At 39.1% G+C, this 14690-nt stretch overlaps 1 protein-coding gene across 1 annotated transcript; it reads right to left on the bottom strand.

Annotated features, from left to right (window-relative positions):
• Positions 1 to 2970: 2970 nt before the first annotated feature.
• On the bottom strand, positions 2971 to 11387 carry sash3 (SAM and SH3 domain containing 3). Its single transcript, XM_018694234.2, has 8 exons — positions 11198 to 11387; positions 9259 to 9354; positions 7540 to 7665; positions 6339 to 6474; positions 6025 to 6182; positions 5448 to 5660; positions 5208 to 5352; positions 2971 to 3775 (listed from the first exon to the last, which is right to left on the bottom strand). Exons 1-8 carry the CDS (start codon positions 11252 to 11254, stop codon positions 3498 to 3500), a joined length of 1209 nt encoding a protein of 402 aa, XP_018549750.1. The 5' UTR covers positions 11255 to 11387; the 3' UTR covers positions 2971 to 3497.
• Between the last annotated feature and the right edge of the window lie 3303 nt (positions 11388 to 14690).

A 14690-nucleotide genomic window follows, 5' to 3' on the forward strand; every position in this document is an offset into this window, starting at 1 on the left:
AGACAGAGGCTTGACAGATGAGAATTTATTTTTTGTCATATGATAAATAGCAAATACCGTTGATTAAGCTAAACAAGACATCTGAAAACGCCACCTTGAGCTCTGAACAAGTACAGTTAATACTTTTTTCTGATTTAATAAACACGATTAATTAGTTCTTCTCATATTCAGTACTAAATTCATTAAATACCAAGGTTTGACCTGGGATTTACCCAGGTGACACTAGACAAAAAAAAAAACAAAAAACGAAAGCAGTTGCTGACATTAATAATTCAGGTCATTAACACGTATTTTTCAGACTAGGTAAATGTTTCAGACACATGCCTGTTGGTCTGTAGGGTAATGTTTGTGTGTGTGTGTGCCCAAGCTGCAGCAGCTGAACAAGTAGACCTGGAAAACACAAGTTCAACACTTGAAACACTGATTAACTAATACAAAAGAGTGATGGGAACTTTTTACCACTAAAACCCATACAGTGTAAAAGAAAACAATAGTGAAAACACTAAAGCCTTGACAATTACTTAAATAAAACTTGACTGACCTAAAAGAAAAAACCAATGTAAAAAAAAATCTGAAAGCATAAATTTGACTTTAAAAGCTTAAATTTTGGTGTAATGATTTCTAACTAATCTCAGCTCATACACTGTGGAGGGGCCGAGAGACAAGATGTAGTTTTCAAGCCTTTAACACCAAACTCTACTAAATCAAGTATGAAGTCCAAACAAATGACTAATCACTAGGATTCTCGTCAGACGAGATCTCATGTCACGAGATCCCGCGATATCAATGCGACAGTATTTCTCTTAAGGTGAAAAGCTGCTTCATGAGACAGTTTCCAGCTGCAACTAAATTATGGTGTGTTCCAGTTGTACTTAGAAGTGGGAATTTCTGAGTTCCTAGTCAACTGGAACACCCCATGAAGTTGGATTTCCAACCCGGAAAGTCGGACGAAACCCACCAGCCCGATATACGAATCAAAGATGGCTGCTACTCGCATCAATAGCAGTGAACACTCTGCTAATATTACTGTTTATAGCAACTGTTTTTATCTGTGGACATGTTGCTACGCTGTTTGTATGGGCAGAATACCGCGTAGAGCGTAAGAACAGCTAGTCTGAGATGCGTTTGAATTGGTTCACGGTTATGGTTTAACGTTACGCCTTTTAAGAACAGTTAAATTTGAACTGCTGTCTAAGAACGTTATTAAGTGCTTGCATTAAAATTTAATGTTAACAACTGATGTGTTCTACAGGTGGAGATTTGTTTTGAACATGTCCTAAAAAGCCATTATGAGGCCTTCCTGTGAGCGTCCATGTTTACCCGTCTTCTCCGACCTAGGCCGTCAACTCGTAGGCGACATCATTCTCAGTTCTGAGACCATGTCTATAGTTGTGTATGGCTGTGTAGCTGTAACCACCTCTTAACTCTCCCATCATGCTTCATCTACATTGCTTTGCAGGTGCATTTTGATCTTTCCAGTCATATATTTCATCACTGAAGTTTTCTTAAAAATTGTGTCAAAATGTCATCTCGTCTTGTTCTCGTGTCCCCGAATAGATATTAATCATTCCAGCGGAACCAGAACATCAGAGTGTTTCGGAAAATGGGCTGCTTGCTGTCACATGTGACAAAAAAAGCATCACAACCCTAAGAACCAACAGCAATGTAACTAAAATGTTTGAGGCTCAAACTAATAGAGGAGCACAGAGTTAAAAATGTCGGTTTCGAGCTTGTATTTAACATATAGCTGAGCTCAATCAAGTATTAGGGCACCACAAATTAATTTCTCATTACTAATATATACAACTGTGGGTTAATAGACAGCTATGGACAGATTACTGCCACAAATTTACAAAGACAAACAAAAACGACAGACAAAAAACTGACCTTCACTGCCACAATGAAACACAAAATGACCTCAAATGTAATATGATCACGAATTGACAAAGAACTACAGAAACGCATTAAGAACGACCACAAAGAGACAAAGAAGCTGACCACAAATAGATGTACAGACAGACAGACTACTAAAGAGTTACCTTTCCTCCCAAAGGTGCCCACAACCCATGTCAGGGACGCTAGTCTCAGAAACACAAACACACTTTAACCCACGCAAATAAGAACGACACCACAAGGGAAAAGCCCCCACCATTTTAAGATAAGGCTAATGCTAACGCTCGCCCGCTAATGCTAACGCAGACATCCAGGTGTAAAGCAACCGGGTACAGACGCAATATAATACAAAATGACCACAAACCGATACAAAACGATGACAACGACAGTTAAAATGACCAGGGTGGAATACAAAATTTAAAGAGATGCAAAATATCAGTAAAGCGACTGTAAAGAAATAAATAGGAAACAGACAATCAATAGCTCATTGTGTTTTCACTCCTCCACATTCAGGGTCCTAAACTCATGTCAGGGATGCCCCAGTCACATACACAAACACACTCTTACCCACGCGATAAAAACGACTGTAAATGGAAATAAGATCAAAAGATGATCTTTTAAAGAGATGCTAATACTAACGCTCGCTGCTAACGCTAGCCGCTAGCTAGTTTGCTCCTTAGCCTTACCTTCGCGGCGCAGGTGTCCAGCCTCACTCGCGTTCGACAAAAAAGCAGCTCCAAAGCTTATTTTAGTATCCAGGACTCTTCGCTGTTTCCTAACAGTACTGATAAACCGAGGCAACAGTTCCAACGTCGGTTTAAATCTGCTTGTGTCTTCGCCTCTCTGCGCTCCTCCCCCAAGATCACGGCTGATGACGACACACGCAAGCTAACACCGGCAGAAAGAACACCAAAACACCAATTGGCCAGGTGATTCTGTTCCGCCTAGCAACCGCCTCTGATTGGTCTTATAGGAGGGTAGCGATAAGGTCTGGATCATAGAAGTATTTTAAGAGCTGGATATGCCTTGTAGCAACTTTAATTTAGGAGTGACTTTCTTTTTCTCATGATCAACAACTTATCAGTGAATTATGTTTTATTTAAACTCTATTTACAGTATCTTAACAACATCCTCATGATAACGTCATACAAATCAGTACCACACAACACAGGAAGAACACAAACTAATAAAAGGAACAACTTTCAAGTTACATGAAATATATCAGGAAATATTTTACATTCATATTTGGCCACATGGTATGAAAACATCAGAGACATGGACATAATGAAGGGAAACTTCATTTGTACCCTTATAAACAGACACATTATATGAGGAAACATCAACAAACAACATGAGAATTCAATAGAATCAGTAAAATATATCAACATGTTTGTTCTTACAGAGTACACAGGTGGGACAGTTAAGAGAAATTGTGCTGTTTGTTCAAACTTGAGACTATCATGTTCATACAGTATTTGCACTGTGTACCTATCATCGGTCCATTCTCTTGCAATGAAGAGCTGTTTGTTAATTAATTTAATTGGCATCCACAGAGTCCTTGAGAACCAGGAATAAAAGAAGTTTGAGTATTTATCCATCACTTCTCAACACTCCTCTACCGTCAGCTCCTGCAGCTGCTCCTGAATGGCCTCCAGCTGCTCTGTTTGGTTCTCCCCGTCTTCTGACTCCTGCTCCTGTTTCTCTGCTTCTTTGTCTGTCTGCTCCGCTGAAGCTTCGTCTTGGAGCTCCTCCTCCGTCTTTGGCTCTTCACGTCCGTTCTCCAGGTTCTCCGAGCTCTCGAAACAGCCTGAATCCCTTGGCTCCTTGGCGTCCTCCCCAGATCTGTCCTCCTCCTCCTCTTCTGGCTCTGACTCGTCTTCAGCTACATGGGGCAAAGAATATCATATTTTAAAACAGTGTTTCAGTACAATCCCTTTTTTATTAATCCTAGACTCTGAGGGGCCTGTTTATCTTGTTCAGTTACAGGGAGAAACTTTAAACCTACATAACAGATTTATTTAGCCACTTGGGGGCAGCAGTATGAGATTGTCATATCATCACCTTTAAACCTTTATATAGATCTGCTTTTGGTCTCTATCAACTCCTGAGGCAAATATTTGATTCTTGAGCTGTTAATTGCTCCACTATGTTCACCAGCTAGCCTCTGTTTTCTTAACTAAAAACTGCTATCTACTGCGTCTGAAAACGACACTATGAGAGCAGTAGAGTGAGTGATTATTATGTGAACAGTCAACAAATACAAATGCACTAATTCTGTAAATATGCCCACATTTGTGTTAGTCTGTTTCTGTTTGTTTATTGATTTGTATAGATAGGCAGGACTGTTTTGTTTTGGCTGCCTCACTGTTTTTGGGGCACTGTTACTCATTGTAAAACCGTCTCCACCAAAAGAAAAACAGAATACCTTTAAAACTGAGTGTACTGTAATAAGTAAGTGTAGTATTCACGCTTTCAGAATAAATACTTAATCTTTAGAAAATACGCCAGCAGTCTGTTGTACTGTATTTTACAGTGTTTGTGTTCAAATCAGCTCCAAATCCAAAGCCAAAGTTAGAGGGACAATATGTCATTAAAACAAGGGAAAGATGCTAAACAGTAAAATGTAAATCTAGTCAACAGTTAGGAATCGTCTCTGAGCATGATAATAGAATAATATGAATAGTTTTACTACTAATATTAGAGGGATTTTTAGTGTATCTCAGACAAAAAATAAATGTATGTTTTCTGTTTTTTGTGAGAAAAATCCATTGTGTCATGCCTAATAATATTTTAATCAAAGATCTAGCAAATTACTTTCTCCTGATCTTAATCAGAGAAATCGAGCCCAGTCTCTCCTAATTAACATGCAGAGCTATACTGCCTCAGCTAATTGTGATGTTAACTGAAATCCATGAGTTGCATTAAACACATAGCTGCTGCTGCAGGAAAAAGGTGTTCAAATCATGTTTAACGATTTGTCTGGAGGAGAGACGAGATGAGATATCAGGAGGAAGTTGGATTTCTTACAGGCGACCTGAGCATAACTGAAAACTGAGTGTAATGCCGTGCAACAGAACCATTAAATGTACCTAATTATGTAGCTGAGGCAGAAAAATATGATGGTATCATAAAATATTCCCCAGAGACACATTTTTACACAAGCTCAACGTGACTGAAATTTGTACTTTGATGATCAGTGATATCTGGTTGACTTTTATTGGGATATTTTCCTAAGATTTGACTGAAATTCTGGATTATATTAGTATTTTCTTATTGCTATCCAGCAGAGCAGCATTTACTCTGTGTGAACTCACAGTCTCTGAGCAGTTCAGTGGTGTTCAGGATCTTGGAGCGCTGCTCTGGATCAGTGATGTTCAGTTCGTTGAGGTGAGACTCCTTAAGCCCAGCAAAGTCCTCCAGGCTCTGGAAACCATGCATGGACAGCAAAGAACTCAGCTCCTGAAACACAAGAACAGAAACACAAACATTGCTTACACTGAGATACACAAACAAGCTTACAGTGTAGCACACAGTATTGTCAGAGGGTATCTTACTGTCAGACCGATGCTGTCCAACACTTCCTCCAGGGTTTTGGGTTTGGTTTGGTTTCGGTGGGTCTTGCTGTTGCAGTGCCTCCTCCTGGCCGGGGGGCTCTCATCAGGCAGGAGGTTGACATAGATGAACTTAAAGGAACCCACTCTATTGTTGAGTTTCCCCGTCCAGGTGCCCACAGGGGGCTTCTCAATGATGTGGATGATGTCTCCTTTCTGTAAGAGAGACGACCCATGAGCACCAAGACAAACCTTGAGAGCAACAATCTTTAAATGATTCATCAGTTTTCAGTTTAAATTTAACTCTGTCACTAACTATCCCATCTGAGTTGACTGTTTGCTCAATGTACCTACATCTCCTCAATTACTGTTTACAATCTCAAAATACTGTAATTATCAAAGGCACAGAGGCATAACATAGTAACTCAGAAGTGAAATGTAAATGAGCAAATGGCTGAATGACTGAACTCCAAATATTTTAATATCCTTTAACAGAGATCTCTAATCGTAAATGATCTCTAACAAGTTGGGTAATAAGTTCCCTGAAGACAACTTGATGAAACAGCAGAGGAGGACTGACCTGCAGTTTCAGTGACTCCACATCGTAGGGACTGGGAGTGAAGTCAGTGTGGACCAGAGCGCGACCACAGAACGGTCCATTATAATTGACGCCATTCTCCTCCAGTCTCATGCTGTCCCTCTGACAGTATCCACTGTCCAGGCTCTGTCTGTCGCTGCCTGATGAGGACAGATAAGAAGCACGATCAGATTCATCCTGAGCCTTCAGATAATCACAGTTTAGAGCAGGTCTCAGTCTGACACAGTGAGTCCCACCAACACCTTGCCTCTATGTCCTTTTCAACACACTGTAAATATCTGTATGTGAACACTTACTGCCTGAGAGCTGGCGGGTGATGAGGCTGGGCGTGGTGTCCTCTGACCCTGTGGAGCACACGGACGTCCTCTGACCTGCGGTCAGATCTGGAAGCCAATCAGCAGAGACAGGAGACAGATCCTCACCACTCTCTCCCTGGAGAAGTTCAGAGGATTTTATCTATTTAGTTTCATTTCACTCAGTTGATCTTAATCAGGATGCAAAAAAACAGTGAAGTTATGTTAATATGCAGCCACAAAACTGACTAAAAGTGGAAAAAAAAAAACATCAGGCAAGTCAAAAATATAACTAGTAACTAACAACACAGAGAATTAAGTTGAAAAATACAAATATAATAAAATAATATAGGCTAAAAAGAGAGAAATATATCCTATTTATATTGTTGGTAAAAGAAAATAATCCTTAATTGAATACTATTTATTGATGAATTTACTTATATTCTTGAGTTTGGAGGCTCCATAAATTGAATTGATCCATAAATTGAAACAATGTTTGCACTTAAATTTTCAAGGTCAATGTGAACAACAGAGGGACACATTGGGAGAGAATGTGTTTAACAGTATAAGGCTTCAGATATCAGCTCTGGTCACTATAAACTACAGCAACCTTATAATGACAATAATGACAAATGATTTGGAGTTTTGCTTCTGTGTGTGTTGTACTATGTGTTGTACTGTGTTAGTGACATTTTACTGCTATAGCTGGTTGGGGTGGAGCTAATCTAACCACTGTATATACTGTTGCACAATTTCATCTGTAATCATGTTCTCTTAACTGGCTAACTGTAGCTGTCAGATAAATGCAATGGCATAAAAAATACAAAAATTCCCTTTGAAGTGTAGTGGGGTAGAATTATAAACTGGCATGAAATGGAAATACTCAAGTAAATAGAAGTACAGTACTTGAGTAAATGCACTTGCTCTTTTCTATGATTGAAAACCCTGCCTTTGTTTTGAACAATGCAGTACACACCTTTGTCCACTAGATGGAGTTCAATCTTTTTGTAACATGAACATCTCTCAAGTCTTTACAGATGCCAGGGTGTGTTTTTGTATCAGTAATGCTTCATAGTTCAACCATGTATCATGAATACTATTTCAGGTTTATGAATATATCAACTGTTTCAGTTCAAATTCTGTGATATTCAGATGTTAGTCACATTTCTGCAACTGATGTGGAGCTTTGTGAAACTGTCTTTACCCCCTCCTCAGCCAGAGCCTTCTGCACCATCTTGGATGTTTTGCGGGTCATGGTACGTGAGATCACATTGCGCCATTTCTTTCCCAGTTTGCTGCCACTTTTCACTGATTCTTCTGTCTCTGGCACCTGAGATGAGAATAAAAAAATCATCAACTATTTCAACAGTGTGTCAACAGATGTTAGGAGATGAGAGGACATGTGTTACAATCTACAAAGTCAAATGGAGTAAAGTTTGTGAGTAATTAAAAAATTTACAAAACTGTACCACTGACATAAATGAATTCTCACGGTGGTTCACAGTAGCATCACTGTCAAGAATTCACTTCTCACAAACTAGAAAAACCCACAGACTTTGTGGTAATGGGGTTTGCATACTCACAAACTGATACCCACAGTCTTGCACACACACATGCACAACATGTACACACAAATACACACACCTGCACACTCTATTGTAGCCAGGTGCTTGAGAGCACAGTTTCTGAGAGCACTACCCAACATAACTCTGACTGCAGTGTGGGGCTGTGGGCACCGTAATGGAAGCTAATGATGTTTTCAGTGTTTTTATGAGGCAGTTCGTTGGAGCAAATGTTCTGTGTGACGCTTTGTTTTGTTTGCCGTCACAGAGGTCGAATCCTTTGTAATTGGCAAAGGAAAATAAGGCAAAAATGCTGTGGAGTGCTGTTATATTTAAAGAAAATAAAGCATTAACTCAGAAGTTAGTTTGCAATGGGTATATTAGTCTTTTTAAACACTGAATATCACAATGCTTCCACTAAACACTGGCAGCTGGAGGTGAATTTTATGACAGTGAATGCCTGCAACAGTACACAATTGCAGGGTTTATCACAGCTATTTTCTTGTGTAATTCTGGTGGAGTAATCTGATGTCAAAATATGTTGTCACATATGATGTTTTTAAACTTTTTGTGCACTTGTAGACTCCTTCATAACTGAATTTTGTTTTAACTTTTCTTGACCAAGCACTACAGTGAAGAGGGCGTGTGTTTATCTGCAGGGTGTAATGTGAAATAACCACAATGACACACACACAGTGGCCACAGAAACAGTTGAATTCTCAGGATAGATTTTGATGTCTGAGAAATAAAATAACGATAAACTAAAAATGCTCAGATTCTGTGGGGGAGGACCTTCAGGCACCTGATGAAATGCTTGCTGCTTCTGCAACAGCCTCTGACGCAGAGGCTCTCTGCTTGACTAGCTAACACACTGGAGGACATCCTGTCTGCAGGCTACTGTCATCTGGGCCCTGTGCAATACTTCTTGTTGTTACTTCCTCTCTTCTTCTACACTTCTTTACTTATTTGTCTTGCCAACTTCCACCTACGGCACATAGAATGTTACTGGGAAGTTATTAAAGTTCTGCGAATTCAAAAAGTGTCAACATCTGTGCACACACTTACAAATCAGGAAGCACAAACTGTGCACTTATGATAGCTGATAACAATTTCTGCTTTGCCCCTGTGCATTCTAGTCTCTTCTGGATGCAGTGTCACTTAGAGGCTGCATCAACTGGTCACAGCATAAAGAATGGGGAACCATGTGATAAAATATCTGAAGGAAATATCACTTAGGAACTTAAAATACAAAGAGTTTACAGGACATCTACTTCTACTTTTCTAAAAAAAAAGTGATGTAGAGTATCTCTGATGATATTTTTGTGTCTGTTTGAGAGGAACAATAAGCAAGGCAGACTTACACTCTCCTCCAGTGCAAACTCCTTTTCTGAAACAACGGGAGAGGTGGGCTTGTGCTTCATAAAGTCCTTGAAGCTGCTGGACCTCTGCAGGGTGAGCTGTAGATACACAAGGAATCAGATCTATTTAAAATCATGATGACAAAGGCTAACAACAGCGAAGGCCAGTGATATAAAACTTGATCTTAGACAGTAAACAAAAAGACAGTTGTTTGGTTTTAATGCAATGCTGATAATGCTGAACTCACGGCTGTGCACACATGACTTATCTCTATCTCTTGAGTTGTGGACAGAATGAATCTGCAGAGGGATTTCTAAAAAGGAACAACTGCCCATGTCTCTCCTCACACACTTATCAGAGATAAAGTCCTGAATCTGGGTCACTGAGCGTCTGCACATTGCAGACCCGCGATGATAAATGTTGCTGAGAAGTTTAGCAGGAAACACAAAGGAAATTATGTGGTGACATGTGAGAGTTCCAGCAATAACTAGTTTGTGTTTGTGAGACTGAAGTTTAAACTTTACCAAAGATCATGACACTGGAAAATGAGAAAGTTTAATTTGTCATTTGAGTTTGACTTAGCACCAGCATGAAGATGGGAATAAACTACAACTCTGCAGATTGTTTTCTTGATTAATCGACTGATTATTTGGTCAATAAAATGTCAGAAAACAGAAGATGCCCAAGATGATGTCGTCACATATCTTGTTCTGTCTAAACATCAGACCAAAACCTGAGGATATTTAATTTACACAGTCTCATAACTGAGGGGGTTGAACTGTCAGACTTGCTTGACTTAAACAATTAACGTATCATGAAAATAGCTGCTGATTAATTTTCTGTCAATCAAATATTCAATTAATGGACTAATCCTTTTAGCTTTAGTCTGGTGTATAGAATGTCATGTGCATGTGCTTAAAATGAAGACTTATTTTTAGCTATAGTTTTCACTCTTTTGCATAATTTTCATATCTAAGTTTTTTGAAGCTTTGGTGGAAATTCTTAGCACAATTTTCCATACAGCTACATGTCACTGTGCATGAGCTTATCTCAGCTCATCCTTCTCAACTCTTTGTTGAAACCACAGGAAATGGGCAAAGCTTTAGCAACCGCTGGCAGCCAATCATTGCAGACATCCAGTCAGCACCGGTGGTTGATGGTTTCTGTCTATGTCTAAAACCTGGAGAATTAAACCACCAGTGCAGCCAAGGGAACAAACTACCTTTTATTATGAGGTTTTTGGTTTAATTGTCTGTTTTTCCAGCCACAGCTCACAAAGCTTTCAGATAAATCAGTCCTCTACTAATGCTGATCATGTCATGGAACAGTGATGTTCTCCAGCCTCGATTATCGCCAGTGAAAATAATGGTTATGAGATGACTGCCGAGAACAAAGCCAATGAGATGTGTAATAATAAGGCGTGAATTAGACCACAGGAGGGGAGACGTGGATGGAAAATAAGGTTACTGGTGTCAAGCGTAGGAGGCTCGGTCTCATGCTGGCAGCTGGAGACACAGGCAGCAGAAGCAGCGAAGCCCGTTCTGACTCAAGCTACATTTGCAGCAATGATTCATTCCTGCTAGAATAGAGGAACTTTACCAAAAGAGCACAAAGAATAGGTTGAGGCTGTTAAACTGAATGAAAAATCCTCTGTTTTAAACAAAGATCTTACTGTGCTCTGTGTTAAGCGTACGTTTGTGTTTGTGGGTTCCTTCAGCTTCACCGCAAAGGTTTGCACTGAGCTGACATCCTGTGTTGAAAAGATGTGCACACAAAGACAGCTGAACACACTGTTGTAGTGCGAACAAGTCCTTCAAGTGTGTGACAAAAGCACTCTTCGTGATCTATAATATTTATCTTTATAAAAGCTCAGTTTGAGCACATTAACTTCCTCAACTTAACTTTGATCATCCGAAACAAAGTGATAAAAACTCTGCTCACCTTCTTTTTCTGCACCTGCTCCTTCTCTGAGGCATTTGAAGGCCTTCGCCTCAACATCTTCCTCACTGGTCCTCGAATCTCTCTGGACAAACAGCTGTGAGAAAGTTACACCGGTTGTAATCACTGAGGGTTTCTGTCACTGTGCTCTCACTCCCGAAGTTGTCAGATTAAAAAAAAAAAAAAAAACAGAGGAAGGCAAAGCTGCATTCTGTAGCCTGCAGAGGCTGAGAGGAAGTCACATGACCACTCTGAAACCAAAGAGGCAAACCCTGTTTTTTTTTTGTGCTTAAGTTTACACACGGACTAGTGGCTTTGTTACATGTATTTCTGAGCGTGCTATATGCTTGTGTGCTATAAGCTCTCTGTGGATCAAAACTAAACTGACACATGAAACATTTCAACAAAATGTCATCACAACTGTTCTGACAGTTACTATGGAAGGGCTGTCATTTTTCTGTGAATTCTGTTTAACAGGTATTTTTTTTTACTGTTGTGATCAAATAATTGACCTGTGATTGCTCATATTTGACATGTTCATTTGACATGTTCAGTCAGATAAAAACTCTCTAAAGTGTGGCTGTTTTAAAAGCATTTCATCACATCATCTCTTGCTGCTTGTCACAGCTGTAATGAAGAGGATTACAACATTTCTACTCCTACAGACATCAGTTTTCAACTTCAGCAGAATGTTGAAGTTAATTTGCTGGCAGGAAAGACCTCTATCACGCTCTGCTTAGTCATTACTTGTTCTTTGCGTCCAGATTAAACCATGACTTTTTAGCTTGTTGTGTAGCTATCGCAACTGAAGCATGGAAGTGAAAGACCTATAGAGATGACATATTTAGAAACTCAGTAACGGCTCTGCAGCTGCAGCAGGCCTCTGCTACAAGACGCCATAATAACATCACAAACTGGTGATCAGTCAGTCCAGCTCATCCAAAAGAAGATAATTACACAGAAAATGGTCTTCTGAGACAAATAAGTTGTAAGGCCTGACACATGCCAGCACTGTAAAAACATCCAAAACAGACAATTAAGACAAAAACAACTTGAGTGACTCAGAAATGTGCCGTGCTTTTAAAATGTACACTCAGCCAGCAGGAGAAGGCAAACACTGTTCGTACAAGGAGAGAGGGAAGTTCAATGTTAGTCAATGTTTAGCTTGTTATTTTGGTGGGGTAGCAAACCACATGATGAGACGATGCCCTATTTTAGTTTCCTGTCAGCCGGGTAAAGGCTGGCAACAAGTCTAATCTGTCTGCAGATCTTAAATGGATAAAAACAATAAACAAAAGGTTGTCTTTGATTTAGTGGAGGACACCTGAAATCCAAGGCAGTGGTGGAAGAAGTATTTAGTTCCTTAACTCAAGTAAAAGTAACAATACTTAACTTTAGAAATGCTTTATTACAAGTGAAAGCAATGCATTCAAAATGTAAAAGTACACATGCACTCAGAAATATATACTTCAAGTATTAAAGGTAAAAAGTTCTCATTGTGCAAGGTGGCCCCTTTCAGAAAGCTAAAATATTACTATAATGTTAGATGTAATTATATTATTATTGTTGATTCATCAGGGAGTATGCAATGGGATGCACCTTAGTTCAGTTTTTTGATTATGTTGAAGCACAAAGACATAATGCAAATCATATCCTAGACACAGTGGGCAGTACCTTTTCATCATCTGTCATCTCCATCACCTTCTCTCTCTCCTTCAGTCAGTCTCTTCGTGTCGTCCTGTATCTCTCCTCCTCCCAAAGCTGCCTGTGCCGGTTAAGAAAGTAAACACAAAGTCAATTGATATAAGTTGCCCAGCATTTTCCATAAGCACTGGTTGTCAGTAGTATTTCAAATCATGTCACTGTCACCTCATATAGCATTATAACTATAATCTTTAACCTGATGAAGGATATTTCATCATCAGATGTCTAGATCTTAGTAACCAGAGAAACAAGCTCCACCTGACATCCTGTGTTGACCCAAAAATGTCAGGAAGAAAAGCAGATTTAGGATAAGAAGGAGACACACCACACATATATATATATATATATATATATATATATATATAAAAGAATAAGTATATATAAGTATAGTCGATTCTAATAGATATTTCTTTCTTGTCAGATTGCGCTACCCATCTTATAATTACATTTATACCATGTGGATAGCTATTGTCTGTCTGTCAGATTGCACTACCGTTATAATTATCATGATTCATCATTTATCGTGATAATTATCACGATAAATGATGAATCATGGTAGATATTTCCTCCCTGTCAGATTAAGCTATCCTACTTAAAATGGTCAGATTACGCTACCTTACCTATAAGTGTCAGATTTTACATTGTGATATAAAATTATATTTCAATAATTATCGATATTGATTTATCACCCAGCACTAGCTACTGTACTTATAACTAACCTATGATGGATGAAGAACTAACGTATTCTAACCTCTTGTCTTGTAAATGCAACGATGGCTGAAGCTTTTGGTGAATAAACAGCTAAAATTAATAGTTAATGCTAAAACATAGGCTTTGTAGCGTTGTCAAAAACACACAAATAGCACGTGTAAGTGTAATACTTATAGGTACCCTGATAAGAGTTTTCTATAACTAATAGCGTTGTGGAGCAATATATTTAGGAGTGGGTCCCTGTTTTGTTTATATTGTTCTCAGACAGAAGGATGCTCATGCACACAAGAAGCATGGTTGTGACAGTTGGTGGCTCTAACAAGTAAAAAAGCTTAAGAATGTGTTAACAAATGCTGTGAAGAAGAAGACTGCAAGCTTGCAAATAAGGACGTAAACAAGGAAAATATGCACACGCTACAAAAAATCAGCTAAGGCCTAAAGAGGCACACAATGTGCTTTGTTTACAAGAAAACTCCACAAACATCTTTTATGGCCACACGTGAAGATGTCAGCAACTACATTTTAAAAAAAGTGGGAGAGGCTTTTGTTCATAGAGAACAATGATCTCACACTTGCTGTTCCTCTTTTCAAGCCTCTTTACCTCAAACCTGACACAGAGCGGATATGAATGAATATACTTTTTTGAAATCTGTCCAGCTTTCTGTGTGAGAGGTTTCCTCATGTGCTTTTGGTGATGCATGTATGAAAAGAGCATGCTGATGCAGGGTGTGGTGTGCTGTAAGCACATTCACACCTTCAAGACGAGCTGAACAAAACCGTTTGCCCTGGGAAATGATCCCTCAGCAGGCATGAGCTCTTCACACGTGGAAGAGGTAAAACATGAGATCTGCTTAAAGCTGTTTACATGATGATTGATGATCTGGGTATATGAAACTACACAGGTTTAAAAATGCTTTGTTTTTTAATGTGGTTAAAATAGTTATGACCAAAAAACACTAGTTGTAGGCTGATGTGGTCACTGGTTACTGTATGGAAATCAGTACCAGCTGATAAAGAGCAGACTGTTGGTTGTGAATGGAAAAATCATTTTGTTATGCTTACAGTTTATCTACAGTATATC

Source organism: Lates calcarifer, linkage group LG8, assembly GCF_001640805.2.
Source record: "Lates calcarifer isolate ASB-BC8 linkage group LG8, TLL_Latcal_v3, whole genome shotgun sequence".
In the NCBI taxonomy this organism is placed as follows: domain Eukaryota; kingdom Metazoa; phylum Chordata; class Actinopteri; family Centropomidae; genus Lates; species Lates calcarifer.

Bases quoted from the DNA above. Each gene is read 5' to 3' on its own strand.
- sash3 (XM_018694234.2), bottom strand. From the start codon at position 11,254: ATGTTGAGGCGAAGGCCTTCAAATGCCTCAGAGAAGGAGCAGGTGCAG. The intron at 7,666-9,258 runs GTAAGTCTGCCT...TTCTCATCTCAG, and splicing joins AGTTTGCACTGGAGGAGAGT to GTGCCAGAGACAGAAGAATC. The intron at 6,475-7,539 runs GTAAAGACAGTT...GAACTTCTCCAG, and splicing joins AGGCTCTGGCTGAGGAGGGG to GGAGAGAGTGGTGAGGATCT.